This window comes from Phyllobates terribilis, unplaced genomic scaffold (assembly GCF_046119375.1).
Source record: "Phyllobates terribilis strain yellow unplaced genomic scaffold, ASM4611937v1 Scaffold_2__4_contigs__length_985480577, whole genome shotgun sequence".
NCBI classification, from domain to species: Eukaryota; Metazoa; Chordata; class Amphibia; order Anura; family Dendrobatidae; genus Phyllobates; species Phyllobates terribilis.
In genome coordinates this window covers 855,982,564-855,998,352 of record NW_027362762.1, presented here as the reverse complement: position 1 = coordinate 855,998,352, position 15,789 = coordinate 855,982,564, and the positions used below count along the sequence as shown (strand labels likewise).

At 40.5% G+C, this 15,789-nt stretch overlaps 1 protein-coding gene across 5 annotated transcripts in view; it reads right to left on the bottom strand.

Moving 5' to 3' along the window:
• Positions 1-287: 287 nt before the first annotated feature.
• ANKRD13B (ankyrin repeat domain 13B) overlaps positions 288-15,789 on the bottom strand; it is a 308,393-nt gene continuing 292,891 nt past the window's right edge. For 3 of the 5 annotated variants that reach the window (XM_073667962.1, XM_073667958.1, XM_073667959.1), the window contains exons 11-15: positions 15,210-15,367; positions 14,327-14,524; positions 13,855-14,015; positions 10,835-10,911; positions 288-4,663 (exon numbers count right to left, since the gene is read on the bottom strand). In XM_073667962.1, the coding sequence (XP_073524063.1) occupies positions 4,474-4,663; positions 10,835-10,911; positions 13,855-14,015; positions 14,327-14,524; positions 15,210-15,367 (784 nt within the window). In that variant the 3' untranslated portion in view covers positions 288-4,473. The remainder of the gene's footprint in view (positions 4,664-10,834; positions 10,912-13,854; positions 14,016-14,326; positions 14,525-15,209; positions 15,368-15,789) is intronic. The other 2 variants (XM_073667960.1, XM_073667961.1) reach the window with 1 other exon arrangement.

Sequence of the window (15,789 nt, the reverse complement as noted above, 5' to 3'; positions counted from 1 at the left end):
TGTCTCGCAGACGTGCAAGCCTATCAGCCGTGCCTGCCTGCTTGTCCATCAGCCGTGTCTGTCCATACCTACCTCCAGTCTCTGGGGGTCAGCTGCCAACCATCCGAGGTCAGTACCGGAGTAGCACCTGGCTCACCTCCCTCGTCCCTCCTTGGATTACGGAGTCGTTAAGGCGTCGTAGATCTAAGGTCGGATTCGGTGAAGCACCTAGTTACCCCCTCCGACCTCTCCTTGCACCGCGGCACAGTGGTTCCACCACCCATCCCATTACACCATATACCAGGAAGTATCAGAAACAAAGCAGCTTTATTTAGAGCATGACACCAACAAGAGACAAAAGCTATAAAAACGCATGTTAAAAAAACACACAAAAACGTAAGGGAAAACCACAAGTAATCTAATTTAAATAATAGGTGCAGAAAAAGGAAGGTGAAAGTCCTTTAATTCTATTGAAGCCAGTGAATAATATATTATGTGCATTTTTATAATCCTGCTATTTTTCTTTTCTGAAGTTTTATGATTGACATCCAGCTTCAGTTGTTTTCGGTTTTATATTTAGCATTGATGCAGGCATGTATTTATTCATATTTTTAGGATTATCCTATTGCGCTTATTTTAATTTTTCTACTTGTTCACAAGTAATCCACACTGGGGGTCTTTTGATTAGCTATTAAACTTTCCTTATTAATTTTCATAGGGTTGTGACCCCTGAGTCACAGATTTGCCTCTAAGTATGTGACGGATATTGCTGAAGAGACACTGTGACGATGGATGGATGTAGTGTTTGAGGGGTAAAGGATGACTTTCTATTACTTTTGAGGTGGAATTTAACTATTGATGGAATAAAATTCAAGATATCTTTTGCTTATAGGCATTGAATCGTCTACATTATTTATGTCGTAGTGGAGTCTGTGCATTTGAAGGAGAATTAATTGCCAATGCGCTGGCTTCCCCCTATTCATACATTGTATGGACAGAAGTATTAGGACACATATCTTAATCATTGAATTAAGGTTTTTCCATTTAATCCTATTGCCACAGGTGTACAAAATCCGGCCCTTTGTCATGCAGTCTACCTTTATATGCATTTGTGAAAAAATTGGTTTGTCCTAAAGTGCTCATTGATACCAGCATAGTCCTGTAATAGAATGGCACTGTTTTAACATGTCCGTTTATGACATTTCTTAAATTTTTTTCCATATCGACTGGATAATCCATAAATGAGAAATTGTTGAACAAGCAGCAAGTGGGCGGCCACCTCTCCTTCCCTGACTACGCACGACATTCTTGAGATAGATGCGGGTTTCAGTGGTGGGATCTGCATGTATTGGTCATTTATGTAATATCCCATAGATGTTACGCACGCAGGTGGCGCACGTGGCTTTGCGAACCCATTGTGCCACGGGGCTGGGCTTACATAGGAGGGGCGCAGCTAAGCGGCTACCAGGTGTTCACTGGAGCTCCTGATGGTGGAGATAGGCTTGGCTGCAAGTAGCCGCCAGGCCCCGGGGGTCAGATATGCAGACACGGATAGGACTAGGACTCCGTTAAGACTACCAAATTCTGGATCCTCTGCAGAACGGTTACTGACACTGAGTCTCAGACAGGGCTGATTTGGAGACTGGTTGTAGCAGACCAGATATACGAAGTACTTGGATAAGTACATGTTCAGACACACAAGTCTCGGACACTGATTCAGGGACTGGCCGCACACGGATCGGGGAATGAGGTTCAGGCACTGGCTGCACTATGACCAGGGACTTCGGGTTCAGGACTGGCCGCACTAGGACCAGGGACTTTGGGTTCAGCACTGGCCGGATAATGACCAGGGACTTCGGGTACAGGACTCTGGCTACACCAGGACCATGGGACCTCACAACTCACTAGGAGACCCCCTCACTCACTAATGATTCGCTGTGTTGCTTGGGGAGGGTGCCTTTTAATCAAGATGCCTCCCAGCTACTGGCTGGGTGCCATCTAGCAGGTGTACTCATATGCTACATATACAAGTGCAGTCCACTCCTTGTGAATCTCCCCCAAATTTTTGAATAGTCTTTTCTTAACAATCCTTTCAAGGCTGCGGTTATCCCGGTTGCTTGTGCACCTTTTTCTACCACACTTTTTCCTTCCACTCAACTTTCCATTAATATGCTTGTATACAGCACTCTGTGAACAGCCAACTTCTTTAGCAATGGCCTTTTGTGGCTTACCCTCCTTGTGGAGTGTGTCAATGACTGCCTTTTGGACATCTGTCAAGTCAGTAGTCTTCCCCATGATTGTGGAGCCTACTGAAACAGATTAAGAGACCTTTTTAAATGCTTCGGAAGCCTTTGCAGGTGTTTTTGTTAGTTATTCTAATTTCCTGAGATAATGACTTTTGTGTTTTCATTGGCTGTAGCCATAGTCATCAACATTAACAGAAATAAACACTTGAAATAGATCACTTTCTTTGTAATGACTCTATATAATATATGAATTTCACTTTTTGTATTGAAGAACTGAAATAAAATAACTTTTTGATGATATTCTTATTTTGTGAGAAGCACCTGTACATTGGCTGGGGGAATTTAACTATGTGCGCCCGCTGCCCATTTAAGAGCAGGTGAGTGTGCCCCCTCTAGGCGCGCCGCCTGGAACTGCAGTGCGCACTACAGCTTGAGACTGCAAGAACGCTGGGGACAACGCCACGCGGCCAGGGCGGTGAGTATGCCGGTGTCCCTGCATGGAGGGTGAAGGGGAAACATGCAGGGGTGCCGGCAATAGCGTTACAATAAGCCATAAATCTCACATGTGAAACTACTTATTTAACTAGATTTTAAATAACAATAAAATTGCTCTCCAACAATATTGATATATCTGTGAGTCTCACTGAGTTTAAGGTGCTCTTTTGAAAAAGTGGAAAAGCTATTGATTTTTCCAGTTTACAAATGGACAGCTGAACTGTCAGACTACTATATGGTTACTTTTTTCCTCATGTTATTTGTAGGGTAGCATGTTTTGTATGTAACGGTTACCTTGTTCCTCCACATGACAAGTGATTATGATTATTTAACTTGTCATCATCCAGTACTTGGATAATTTATTTGTATAATATTCAACAGTTATACTGTACAAGTCCAATATAGTAGAACTGTAGTGAAAATTTTCATGTGTAGATCACAGTAAAAGTGGAGCTTACAGTCATATCTCCTAGTCTATAGTAGACATATGCAACCATTAAGTCATAAGACCAATTAATGTGCCATAATGTGAAAATAATTAGATAAAAAATATTCGTACAATTATTAATGAATAAAACAGAAAGCTGTGTATGTCACCTGTACTGGCCACCGTTAAGTCATCTTAAGGATAGGCCATCAATGTAAAAGTAGTGGACAACCTCTTTAAGACTTCCATACACAAGAATAAAGTTAGGCATAGCCACCAATTTCAACTACACTGGCCGACTATCTGATGTGTATCGGGGTCTCCCGACTCACTCCCGATTAATGATGTTGCGGTAGATAAGGAGATTACATCTAAAAGCCCAATCCTTTTGTCTCCCGGGGAGATCAGTCTGGCAAGTTCCCTTTCTCAAATGAAGCCAAATGTTCATATTTATGGATGAGTTGAGAGAGTTAGATAAATTGTGTAATCATGAGGTTTAGGATGAAAAAACACATGTATTGTCGCTTTATAAATAGAGAAAAAAAAGAACTTTTCATTGTGGGAAACATCCTTTATTACCATTTAATTTTACATCAAACATTGAATTTAAATTTTGTACGAAAGGAAACCCCAATTTGTGAATTACTTGTGGAATCTGTAGTACCTTATCCGACAACTTGGCATTCTTTCGAAGGTTATCTCCTCTTTGTACTCTCTTTCCAAGACTTCTACATATTTATTATACTTTTTTGTGTCATAATTTGTAACCACTTACATAGAACTGAGCCTGATAATTAAAGAATTAACATATATTGCGCACACAACCCAAAAAGAATTCATATTTCATCACATCCACTATAGCCCTATACGGAGGCCACGGTTATATGAAGTCCATCTCCTGCTCGGAAACTATCACCAGAGATATATGGAGGGTACCATATTGTGAATATTGACCAGTTTGCTGCTAGAGAGCCAGCATAACACCAAAAGATCAACTTTATCATTTTGGCTCTAGCAGCAAAGAGGATGACCTATCCAAGGTAGAGAGGCTGGGTGATTAACATCCGCTCTTGAGCTTGTGCCCATCATCTGCGAGTTTTGTTGACTTCCTTAAGTTGACATGACACTTCCTATATTTGAAAGAATAGGAAGTATGTTAACAAAAGGCTGGCTCATGTCGCAATGCATTGTGTGTAACAGGAAGCTCCATCTCTCTTCCTGATGGCTCCTTCTTAGACACATGTCTATATTGGTGGCTTCCCAAGTGAGCCCTTAGGCAATTTTAGTAGACATCCTGGGTGCCTGTCTAGTAAAATTGAAGCCCTCCTATTTTTCAGTAAGAGAGAGCTGCAGAATTCTTTCAAGCTCTTCCTCTTCCTGCTGCTTCAGCTTCTCCTCTTCCTCCAGTTCCTTGGCCGAAAGCTCCATGGCTATTCGCAACTGCTCCTGATAAGTGCTGAATGTGTTGCTGGAGACAGAATGTGGGGGGCTGCATCGCTGCGTGTGCTGTGGAGTTCTGCAAAAAAAAATTCACAAGCAAAAATTAAAAAAACAAAACAAAAACAACTGGGTGGAAAATTAAAACTTTTATGGTGTGTGCATACAATGCCTATCATTGGGATTTTAAAAAGGAGAAAATACAATTTTAGGGTGTTCTAGAAACCTGGAAACTTAAAGGGAATCTGTCAGCCGAATTTCACTCCCCAAACTATTTACATTCTCATGTTTCTCTTTCAAAGACAAGTCCAGCAATACCTTTAAATGGTCAGTTCGTTCTTCGTTACTGAGAAATAATTGTTTGAATTGATATGTAAATGAAGCTGTAGCTCTGAAGCCTCTGTCACTCCGGCTCTATTACTCACCCAGCGCCGTCTCCTCCTGTTTGACTTACAGCCTCTATGCTGTGCAACTTAAAGCAAAGGAGTCATCAGACAAAAGGGAGGAGATGGTGCAGGGTGGGGAATAGAGCTGGAGTGACAAAGTCTTCAGATCTACAAATAGCTCTTCAGCCTCATTTGCTTTTCAATTCAATTGCTGATTTCTCAGCAATGGGGCAACAGACTGGTCATGTAATGGTATTGCTGGACTTGTCTTTGAAAGAGCTACATGCTCATATACATAGTTTGGGGTGTGAAATCCTGCAGACAGATTCCCTTTTTTATTGGTTATTCCAATCTTTGAAACTGGGTAAAACTGAAACGTGTTTGTAAAAACAAGTATTTTTTCAATTTACTTATTATTAACATTCCTCTCTGTTCTCAAAAAACAGAATTATGTTGCATTTTCTGGTTTATGTCTCTCTGTCTAGAAAATCGGTTACCACGGCAGTCATGCAGCGGTGGCTAAATGTGCATTGTGCTTACAAGCTCTTCCTGGAGAGCTTGGAACACTGCACTGGCTGGGATCACTTGGACACCCGCAGAGCTCCAAATCCCAGCCAATTTCAGACCTACTGCGCTCTCCTGATGCTGCTGAGGTAAAGCTGCATTTTGTGCTCACAGTTCGTGCCAGTATCGTTAGGACGCTGCAAGTCCCAACTGTCAACCAAGCAGGAATGCTCCTTTCCCAGCATACAAGCCGGGAGCCTGGGGAGCGATGCTCCCCTAAAAAGATATCATTGGACAAATCCTTTAAATAATCTCTAACAACTTTATTCAGGACATGAAAATTGAAGTGAAGCTACAGTTAAAGGGGTTGTCCACTTACCTAATTTGTTAGGCTACAACCAAGAAACCCTTATGCTGGACTAAACTTAAGGATAAAAATGACTTAAGTAAATGAAAAAAAAAAAAAAAAAAACAGGGGAATAATACCACACATCATGGGTATGTATTAAGGTACATGCAATAGATATATTAGGTCTACACACCCCTGTTAAAATTGTAGGTTTTTGTTGTGTAAAAAAAATCTTAGCATGAAGAATCATTTCAGACTTTTTCCACCTTTAATGTCACCTATAATCTGTACAAATCAATTGATAAAAAAAACTGAACTAATTTTGAGGGGGAAAATATAAGTAACAAAACGAAAACAATCTGGTTCCGTAAGTGTGAGCACCCTCCTTTAATTGGGAATATGGTTGTGTTCAGAATTAGCCAATTGCATTTAAACTCATGTTAACTAGTTGTCAGTACATGGCTGCCATCATTTAAAGAGAACCCGTCGACACAATTTTATAATGTAAAGTAAAGACATGGCTGTAATGGCTCTGTAATACTGATTACATTGATACATTTGGGGAGTAAATCCGCTTTTTTATTCTTCTTTAATCTGCATTTGAACTTTTCCGCTAATTAGATTTCGGTGTACAGGGGTCAGACTGTGGGGTAGGATGGCAATACGGAAGCCTTTTCTTACAAAGACAAATATCCAAGCCCGGCTATGTTTTGCTATAACCTACTTCAAGTCTGCCAAAAGGATGTGAGAAAATGTGTTATGGTCTGTTGAGACCAATGTGGAACTTTTTGGCCCTAATTCCAAAAAGGTATGTTTGCTGCAAGGACACAAAGCCAAGACTGCACAACGATCAAAACAATACCATACCCACAGCAAAGCATGGTGGAGGCAGCATTAAGCTTTGAGGCTGATTTTCAGGAGATGGAACTGGAACTTTAGTCAATGTGGAATGAGCAGAAAATTATGAACAGTTCCAAATATTAGTCAATTTTGCATCAAGATCTTCAGGCTTCAGCTAAAATGCTAAAGATGAAGAAGAATTTCAACTTTCAGCACAACGGCCAAAAGCAAACCTCCAAATCATCATTAGACTTGAAGAGGGCGCTGTACCCAGACGATGCACTTGCATTTTGACAGATTTGGAGTGCCACTACTACTGCTATTAGTGTAAGGGTGTGCATATTTAAGCAACCACCTTATTTTAGTTCTTTTATTCTTCTTTTTCCACCCGAAAAGATTTCAGTTTGTGTACAGAATTGTATAGATTAAAAGGTGGCATTAAAGGTGAAAAAAAGTCTGAAATTATTTTTTCTTGATGTGATTTTTTTTTTACATGACAAAAAGCTACAATTTTAACAGGGGTGTGTAGATTTTTATATCCTCTGTACAGTCATGGCCAAAAGTTTTGAGAATGACACCAAAATTATATTTTCACATGATCTGCTGGCCTCTGGTTTTTATTAGTGTTTGTCTGATGTTTATATCACATACAGAAATATAATTGCAATCATATTATGAGTACCAATAGGTTATATTGACAGTTAGAATGAGTTAATGCAGCAAGTCAATATTTGCAGTGTTGCCCCTTCTTCTTCAAGACCTCTGTAATTCTCCCTGGCATGCTCTCAATCAACTTTTGGACCAGATCCTGACTGATAGCAGTCCATTCTTGCATAATCAATGCTTGCATTTTGCCAGAATTTGTTGGTTTTTGTTTGTCCACCCGTCTCTTGATGATTGACCACAAGTTCTCAATGGGATTAAGATCTGGGGAGTTTCCAGGCCATGGACCCAAAATCTCTATGTTTTGTTCCATGAGCCATTTAGTTATCACCTTTGCTTTATGGCAAGGTGCTCCATCATGCTGGAAAAGGCATTGTTGGGCGCCAAACTGCTCTTGGACGGTTGGGAGAAGTTGCTCTTGGAGGACATTCTGGTACCATTCTTTATTCATGGCTGTGTTTTTAGGCAAGACTGTGAGTGAGCCGATTCCCTTGGCTGAGAAGCAACCCCACACATGAATGGTTTCAGGATGCTTTACAGTTGGCATGAGACAAGACTGGTGATAGCGCTCACCTCTTCTTCTCCGAATAAGCTGTTTTCCAGATGTCCCAAACAACCAAAAAGGGGATTCATCAGAGAAAATGACTTTGCCCCAGTCCTCAGTAGTCCACTCCCTGTACCTTTTGCAGAATATCAGTCGGTCCCTGATGTTTTTTCTGGAGAGAAGTGGCTTCTTTGTTGCCCTCCTTGAAACCAGCCCTTGCTCAAAGAGTCTCTGCCTCACAGTGCGTGCAGAAGCACTCACACCAGCCTGCTGCCATTCTTGAGCAAGCACGGCACTGCTGGTAGTCCGATCCCGCAGCTGAAACAGTTTTAAGATACGGTCCTGGCACTTGCTGGTCTTTCTTGGGCGCCCTGGAGCCTTTTTGACAACAATGGAAGCTCTCTCCTTGAAGTTCTTGATGATGCGATAGATTGTTGACTGAGGTGCAATCTTTGTAGCTGCGATACTCTTCCCTGTTAGGCCATTTTTGTGCAGTGCAATGATGGCTGCACGTGTTTCTTTAGAGATAACCATGGTTAACTGAAGAGAAACAATGATACCAAGAACCAGCCTCCTTTTAAAGTGTCCAGTGATGTCATTCTTACTTAATCATGACTGATTGATCGCCAGCCCTGTCCTCATCAACACCCACACCTGTGTTAATGGATCAATCACTAAAACGATGTTAGCTGCTCCTTTTAAGGCAGGACTGCAATGATGTTGAAATGTGTTTTGGGGGTTAAAGTTCATTTTCTGGGCAAATATTGACTTTGCAAGTACAGTAATTGCTGTTAAGCTGATCACTCTTTGACATTCAGGAGTATATGCAAATTGCCATTGCAAAAAATGAAGCAGTAAACTTTGGAAAAATTACTATTTGTCTCATTCTCAATACTTTTGGCCATGACTGTATATGGAGCTATATAGATGACACTAAACTGATACTAAGAATTAAAGGAAGTGCAAAAAGTGCGTTGTATAGTTGACCGATGCACAGTGACACCATCTGCAGCAAGTTGATGCTGCAGCTCTCTGGAGGTGGTCTGAGAATTGTCCTTGACTAATCTCACCATTCTTCTTCTCTGCCTTTCTGATGTTTTTCTTGGCCTGCCACTTCTGGCCTTAACAAGAACTGTCCCTGTGTTCTTCCATTTCCTTACTATGTTCCTCACAGTGGAAATTGACAGGTTAAATCTCTGAGACAGCTTTTTGTATCCTTCCCCTGAACAACTATGTTGAATAATCTTTGTTTTCAGATCATTTGACAGTTGTTTTGAGGAGCCCATGATGCCACTCTTCAGAGGAGATTCGAACAGGAGAACAACTTGCAAGTGGCCACTTTAAGTAGCTTTTCTCATGATTGCATACACCTGGCTATGAAGGTCAAAGCTCAATGAGGTTACAAAACCAAAAAAAGTGCTTTAGTAAGTCAGTAAAAAGTAGGTAGGAGTATTTAAAACAAGAAAATGATAAGGGTGCCCATACTTATGCACCTGTCAAATTTTGTTTGAATGCAGATTGCACATTTTCTGTTAGTACAATAAACCTCATTTCAAGGCAGAAACATTACTTGTCCAACAGTTATTACATATATCAAACTGAAATAGCTGTTGCAAAAACACCAATTTTTATAAAACATTAAGCATAAGATTAATAGGGGTGCCCAAACTTTTTCATATAACTGTATATGGGCTCTGACTTCATTCCAAAGTTCCAAGGGAAAGAAAACATGACTGATGTATGGTAAACGAGAAGGGGGAATATGTAAATCAGGCTAGAAAAAAAGCCTTTACTTGCACACAAAAATTGTAAGGCTCGTTTTCAGGGCTTCATAGCAAAAGGGGTGAATACATATGCACATGCCAATTTTTAGTTATTTGATCCCATAAATTTAATTTATGTCTATATTTTTCTCACTTCACTTCACCAACTTAGACTATTTAGTGCTGATGCATCACACACAAATCGGATTACAAAAAAATTTAAACACAGGTTGTAATGTAACAAAATAGGAAAAAAGTCAAGGGGGTGAATACTTTTGTAAGCCTCTGTAAGTGTCACGTACTACACTTGAATATGCACTTTGATACTACTGTATATTTCCACTGTAGGCCATGTGCAGGCACAAAAGGCCTGTATGCACAGACAACTGTGAGGTAGGGTACATTTGGAAAGGCGGTTGTCTTTGCTGGGAAACCCTTTCAAATCCAATAACAATTAGTCACAGCTCTTACTTTATGTCGCAAGAAGGCACATAGACACCTAAAACTATGTCACAATGTGAGACTTGAGGGCTACAGCATACATGTCTTAGCAAATGGACTCTTATGTCATAGATGGCAGTGTCAGTGTGAAATTTGCGACTACACTTTTTTAGTTTTTTTTTAAATCATAAATTAAAAGTACAAAGATGTTAGGAGCGAAACATCAGGTGCTGTCTATAGTAGGGTATGGAGAAGGGAGGGGATAAGCTAGACATAGAGACAGAGGACATCAATAGAAGTTACTGTATCTTCTAGTGACTACAGAGGACAAAGCTGCTAAAAAAAGCAGGATACAAGTTATGTAATGGCCAGAAACGGTGTTATTCCTCATCTATACACATAGGACAACTTAATAGAGATGAGCAGATCGCTTTACACAACCCCGGTCCTGGCTCCAGGTCAGTGATCTCTGGCTTCGGATAGTAGCTGTGCAAAGTTCCTTAATCTCCGAGATCCCAGGCTCAGCTTACGATCAGCCAGGCTGGTGAGACAGATGGCCACACCAAGCCAGCGAATCGAATGTCATGTCGGCAAACCCGGAAGCTCAGGAAATTCGTGCACAACCTGTCCATTGCCAGAGAGCACTGACCTGGACCAATGAATGGTGTTGCGTGAAGAGATCCTCATCTCTGAAAGTCACCAGAAATAACTGGTGCACTATAATAGCATGTCTGTTCAAATGCAAATCCACTCTACAAACCTTTCTCCTTTCCGACCTTCATTTGACATTGGGTGTGTTCCCGGTTTGCTATTTGTTAGAGCTTCCCAGATTGTTACCTACAAATTCAATGAAAATACATTTTTAGATTATTGGCCTTCATATGTAGCTCATTGATAGTAAGGTCGACATGTCTCATTACGAGCTCCAATCATCTGTAAAGCCATAGAGTTCAGTAATAACAGACAGGCTGGCTGTAGCCATCACTATGGAGAGTTTAGGCGTTTACTAGAAAAATATATCTTTGTACCATGTCAGTTTGGTATCTTCCAGTTTGATACAGGAAAAATATATCTTTTTAGGGTTTACTAATGATATTATTGAGCTCAATGAAAAACATATACTTCTAGTGGTGGCTAGGCACATGGTAAGGTTTTAATACTAGAGATAGGTTAGGACCGTCCCCGATGGGTAATCCTTGTCGCAGTGGGATGGCTTTCATGCCTTTTTGATCAAAATAGTGTTAACTAAGCACCCTATTTATTTACATGTACTATTACAGTTTATGGATTTACTTGCTGTAGTGTATATGCTCATTCTTGTATTTTTGTTTTGTTTTTTTCTTTTGTTTTGAATAATAAAATTTAAGCTGGCTATAGCCATCACTACGGAGAGTTTAGAGGTTTACTAAAAAAATATATCTTTGCACCATGTTAGTTTGGTATATTCCAGTTTGATACAGGAAAAATATATCTTTGGGGGTTTACTAGAGAGATTATTGAGCTCAATAGAACCATATACATCTAGTGGTGGCTAGACACATGGTGATGGTTTTAATACTAGTGGAAGGTTAGGACTGTCCCAATGGGTTCACCTTGTCATGGTGGGATGGCTTTTATGCATTTTTGATCAAAATAGCATTAACTAAGTACCCTATATACAGCTCTGGCAAAAATTAAAAGACCACTGCACAGTTTTCTAAAAATACCCATCTCTACATGTGTGACAGCCATTCCATTCCAGTGTGAGTTGAATTCCAACCAAAGTCCACCTCATTCTACTTAATGTGCTTCTGATTAGGTGATCACCTGAACCAAATCTTATGTAAAGAGGGAAAGTATAAAAAAACACTGCTGTGGTCTTCACAATCCTCTTGTAATAGGACAAGCTGGATGGCAAAACATGTGTTAGGAATAGCCCAAAATTAATTTGAATGAAAAAATAACCTTTAACCATGCCAAAGGAGTTGAAAAGAAAAGTCTTGAGTGAGGAAAAGAAGGGCTCAATTCTGGCTTTACTAGCAGAGGGATACAGTGAGTGTCATGTTGCCTCCATCCTTAAATTTTGAAGACGGAAGCATTACAACAAGGTCACGCAGCAGACATTGGGGACAACAAAGCTACAGACCGGCAGAGGGCGAGAGCGACTCTCCACTGACCGGGATGACCGTCATCTTATTCGAATGTAACTCGGCAACCGAAGGATGATAATCAAGTGACCTACAAAAAGAAAAGCAAATGGCAGCTGGGGTGAAGTGCATGTCAAGAGCAGTTCGTAACAGGCTCCTAGAGGCAGGCCTCAAGTCATGTAAAGCTAGAAAAAAGCCTTTCATCAATGAGAAGCAAAGAAGAGCCAGGCTGAAGTTTGCCAAAGACCATTAAGGATTGGACCATAGAGGACTGGAGTAAGGTAATCTTCTCTGATGAGTCTAATTTTAAGCTTTGTCCAACATCTGGTCGTCTAATGGTTAGACGGAGACCTGGAGAGGCATACAAGCCACACAGTCTTGCACCCACTGTCAACTTTGGTGGAGGATCGGTGATGATCTGGGGATGCTTCAGCAAGGCTAGAATTGGGCAGGTTAATCTTTGCGAAGTTAGTATGAATCAAGCCGCATACAAGGTTATCCTTGAAAAACACTTGCTTCCTCTGCTCAGACAATGTTCCCCAACTCTGAGGACTGTTTTTTCCAGCAGGACAATGCCCCATGCCACACAGCTAGATTAATCAATGTGGGGATGAAGGAGCACCACATCAAGACTCTGTCATGGCCAGCCCAATCTCCAGACCTGAACCCTATTGAAAACCACTGGAATGTAATCAGGAGGAAGATGGATAGTCACAAGCCATCAAACAACGAAGAATTGCTTACATTTTTGTGCCAGGAGTGGGATGAGGTCATCCAAAAGCAGTGTGAAAGACTGGTGGAAAGCATGCCAAGATGCATGAAAGCTGGGATTAAAAATCATGGTTATTCCACCAAATATTGATTTCTGAACTCTTCCTGAGTTAAAACATGAGTATTGTTGTTTCTAAATGAATAAGAACTTGTTTTCTTTGCATTATTTGAGGTCTGAAAGCACTGTTTCTTTTTTATTATTTTGACAATTTCTCATTTGCTGCAAATAAATACAAAATTTTTAGCTTTGAATTTCAGAGACATGTTGTCAGTAGTTTATAGAATAAAGCAACAATGTACATTTTACTCAAAAATTCTACCTATAAAGAGAAAAATCAGAGAAAATGAAAATTTTGCAGTGGTCTCTTATTTTTTGCCAGAGCTGTATTTACATGTACTTATTTACTATTACTGTTACTGATTTACTTGCTGTAGGGTATATGCTTATTCTTGTATTTTTGTTTTTTCTCTTGGGTTTCGAAAAATAAAAGTTAGACTGGCTGTGGGCATCATTATGGAAAGTTTAGGGGTTTACTAGAAAAAAATATCTTTGTACCCTGTTAGTTTGGTATCTTCTAATTTGATACAGGAAAAATAAATATTTTTGGTGTTTACTAGTGATATTATTGAGCTCATTGGCAAACATATACTTTTGGTAGAATTTCTTATTATTTTCCTGCATGCTTAAAAGGAGGAAACTGCAGCTCCTGTTCGTTGCATTTTCCCAGTTTCTATTGTTGTTTTTCTCTGTTTTTTTGTGACTCAGGTGCAATACAAATTTTGAACTTAGTATTTTTATGCAGTTTGGAGACAACTAAACTTATGAGCAAAACTGCAGAGTGTAATTGTGAACAGGGAGGTGGGATCCAAGACCTCTTCTTACCTGGTCATATTCACTACCAGCTTCCAGCAAACTCTGCTGGATAGCAAACTGCAGCAGGTCATCCTCTTCCTCCCGCATACTCTCACGGTAACTTCCCACCATACTGTAACCTCGCGGAGCTTCAAACAATGACTGGTCCATCTCACAGCCACGTCCAGAAGCTAAACATTCACAAAAAATAAAAATCTACAGGTCATAAAAAAACTTTTGCTAACTAACTATCTACGATACCTCCTTCCCAAAAGAGCTGACAACATAAAGGCACCATTACAAAAGCAGCCAATTCTGTATGTGTATTCAGGCAAAGCAGTGAAGGTGGAGGCCTGGTGGAGCCATCTGAAATGTTGGTGGATCATGCTACCTACCTATCTAAAATCTATGGGTGACATGAGGCATAGCTAATGGTAATCCTCTCTCTAGTCACCCCTACCCAGGACCTCCATTGCCCCCAGTGCTGAGGTCTGACACATACTGTTGGAGTCCCTCTGTCCCGTCTCCCCCTGTTGTGGCATCATACTTATAGAGCTGGTGCTGCTAACACTGCAGGAATCGCTGCTTGGGGAGGGGGCTTCACTGCTGGGACTTTGACGAAGGGATGATACTGGCTCATCACATCCATTTAGGTTTCCAAAAGTGATGCGTGCATTCAAAATGTGAAAAATGGGAATTTCTGGAAAAAAAAATAAAATACCATAAGAGAACAGAATATCAATAGTTTGCAAAGTGATTTGTAAAATGTGCATCTGTAATCAGTTATAATGAAATATAACCTGTCCATTATTTTCCTCAATCAAATTTTATTAGCAAAACTACATTTTTCAATGGGAATCTTTTGCTTTAAAGGGATTGTCCACTACTCGACAACCCCCCTGTATTATCACTTCATGGCCCCATTTAAAACAAAAACAATGGATACTCACCTCCCACAGTCAGCATTGTTATCCCTGGCGGCTCCCGTGACGTTGTGTCATGGGACTCCTGCAGACAATCAGTGGTCACTGTTTCATCAGAGTGGACATCCGCCCTGACGGAATATTGATGAGCTACAGCTGATCAGCGGTTGCTGATTGCCTGCAGCAGTCCCGTGACACAACGTCATGGTACCTGCCTAGAATAGCACGCCGACATCGCTGAAACAGCACGGCTGTGGGAGGCGACAATCCTTTTTTTTTCCTTTTAATTGGGGCCTTAAAGTGATTAATTTGCTGCTGTAGAAGTATGGATAATCCGTTGAAGGCCTCGCTCACACAGTGCACTCCTTGCATCTAAGTACACTCCTTGCATCTAACTTTTGTAGTCTAAACCTGAGGCACATCACATTTCTATCTATATATAAGTATAAATTTAATACTTACCAATTTTGACAGGGAATCCTGGGGGTAGCCTGAGAGTTATAAAATCACGAAGTTTTGCAAAAAGTGCATTGCTTATTGCCATGAGGTCAATGATTGGTGCCACCTGTTCTGACAAAGACAACGGGTGGTCTTCACACAACCAAAGTTTGGCTTTAAACCTGAATGTGGGAAATAAAAGACAAACGTGTAGATGTTAATGATAAAACATAAGGGGAGCATTCAAGGAATGCCAAAACAATACTTAAAACTTTCCCTTTTAAAGGTCGGTTTCAGACATTCGTGTTTCATGGTCCAAGTCTGCAGACTTTTATCAGATCTCCTGTCCCAAACTCAACAGTTTCATATGTGCCTACAAGGCTGTTGAGTTCAGCTCAAGAGATACAAGGCCAGTCCGTACATGCAGAAAAAAAACACAGCAAAAACACTGTGTGTGAACATAGCCTTAAGCTCTGAATGACTTAGTAGATTTCATTAATTTAGCACCACATCCTCTTTAAGTCTTTGACAAAATCCGTAGATCTCCGAGTTAGAAACTAATATTGCACTACACTCTGAACAACCTCTTGGAACACCTTCATTC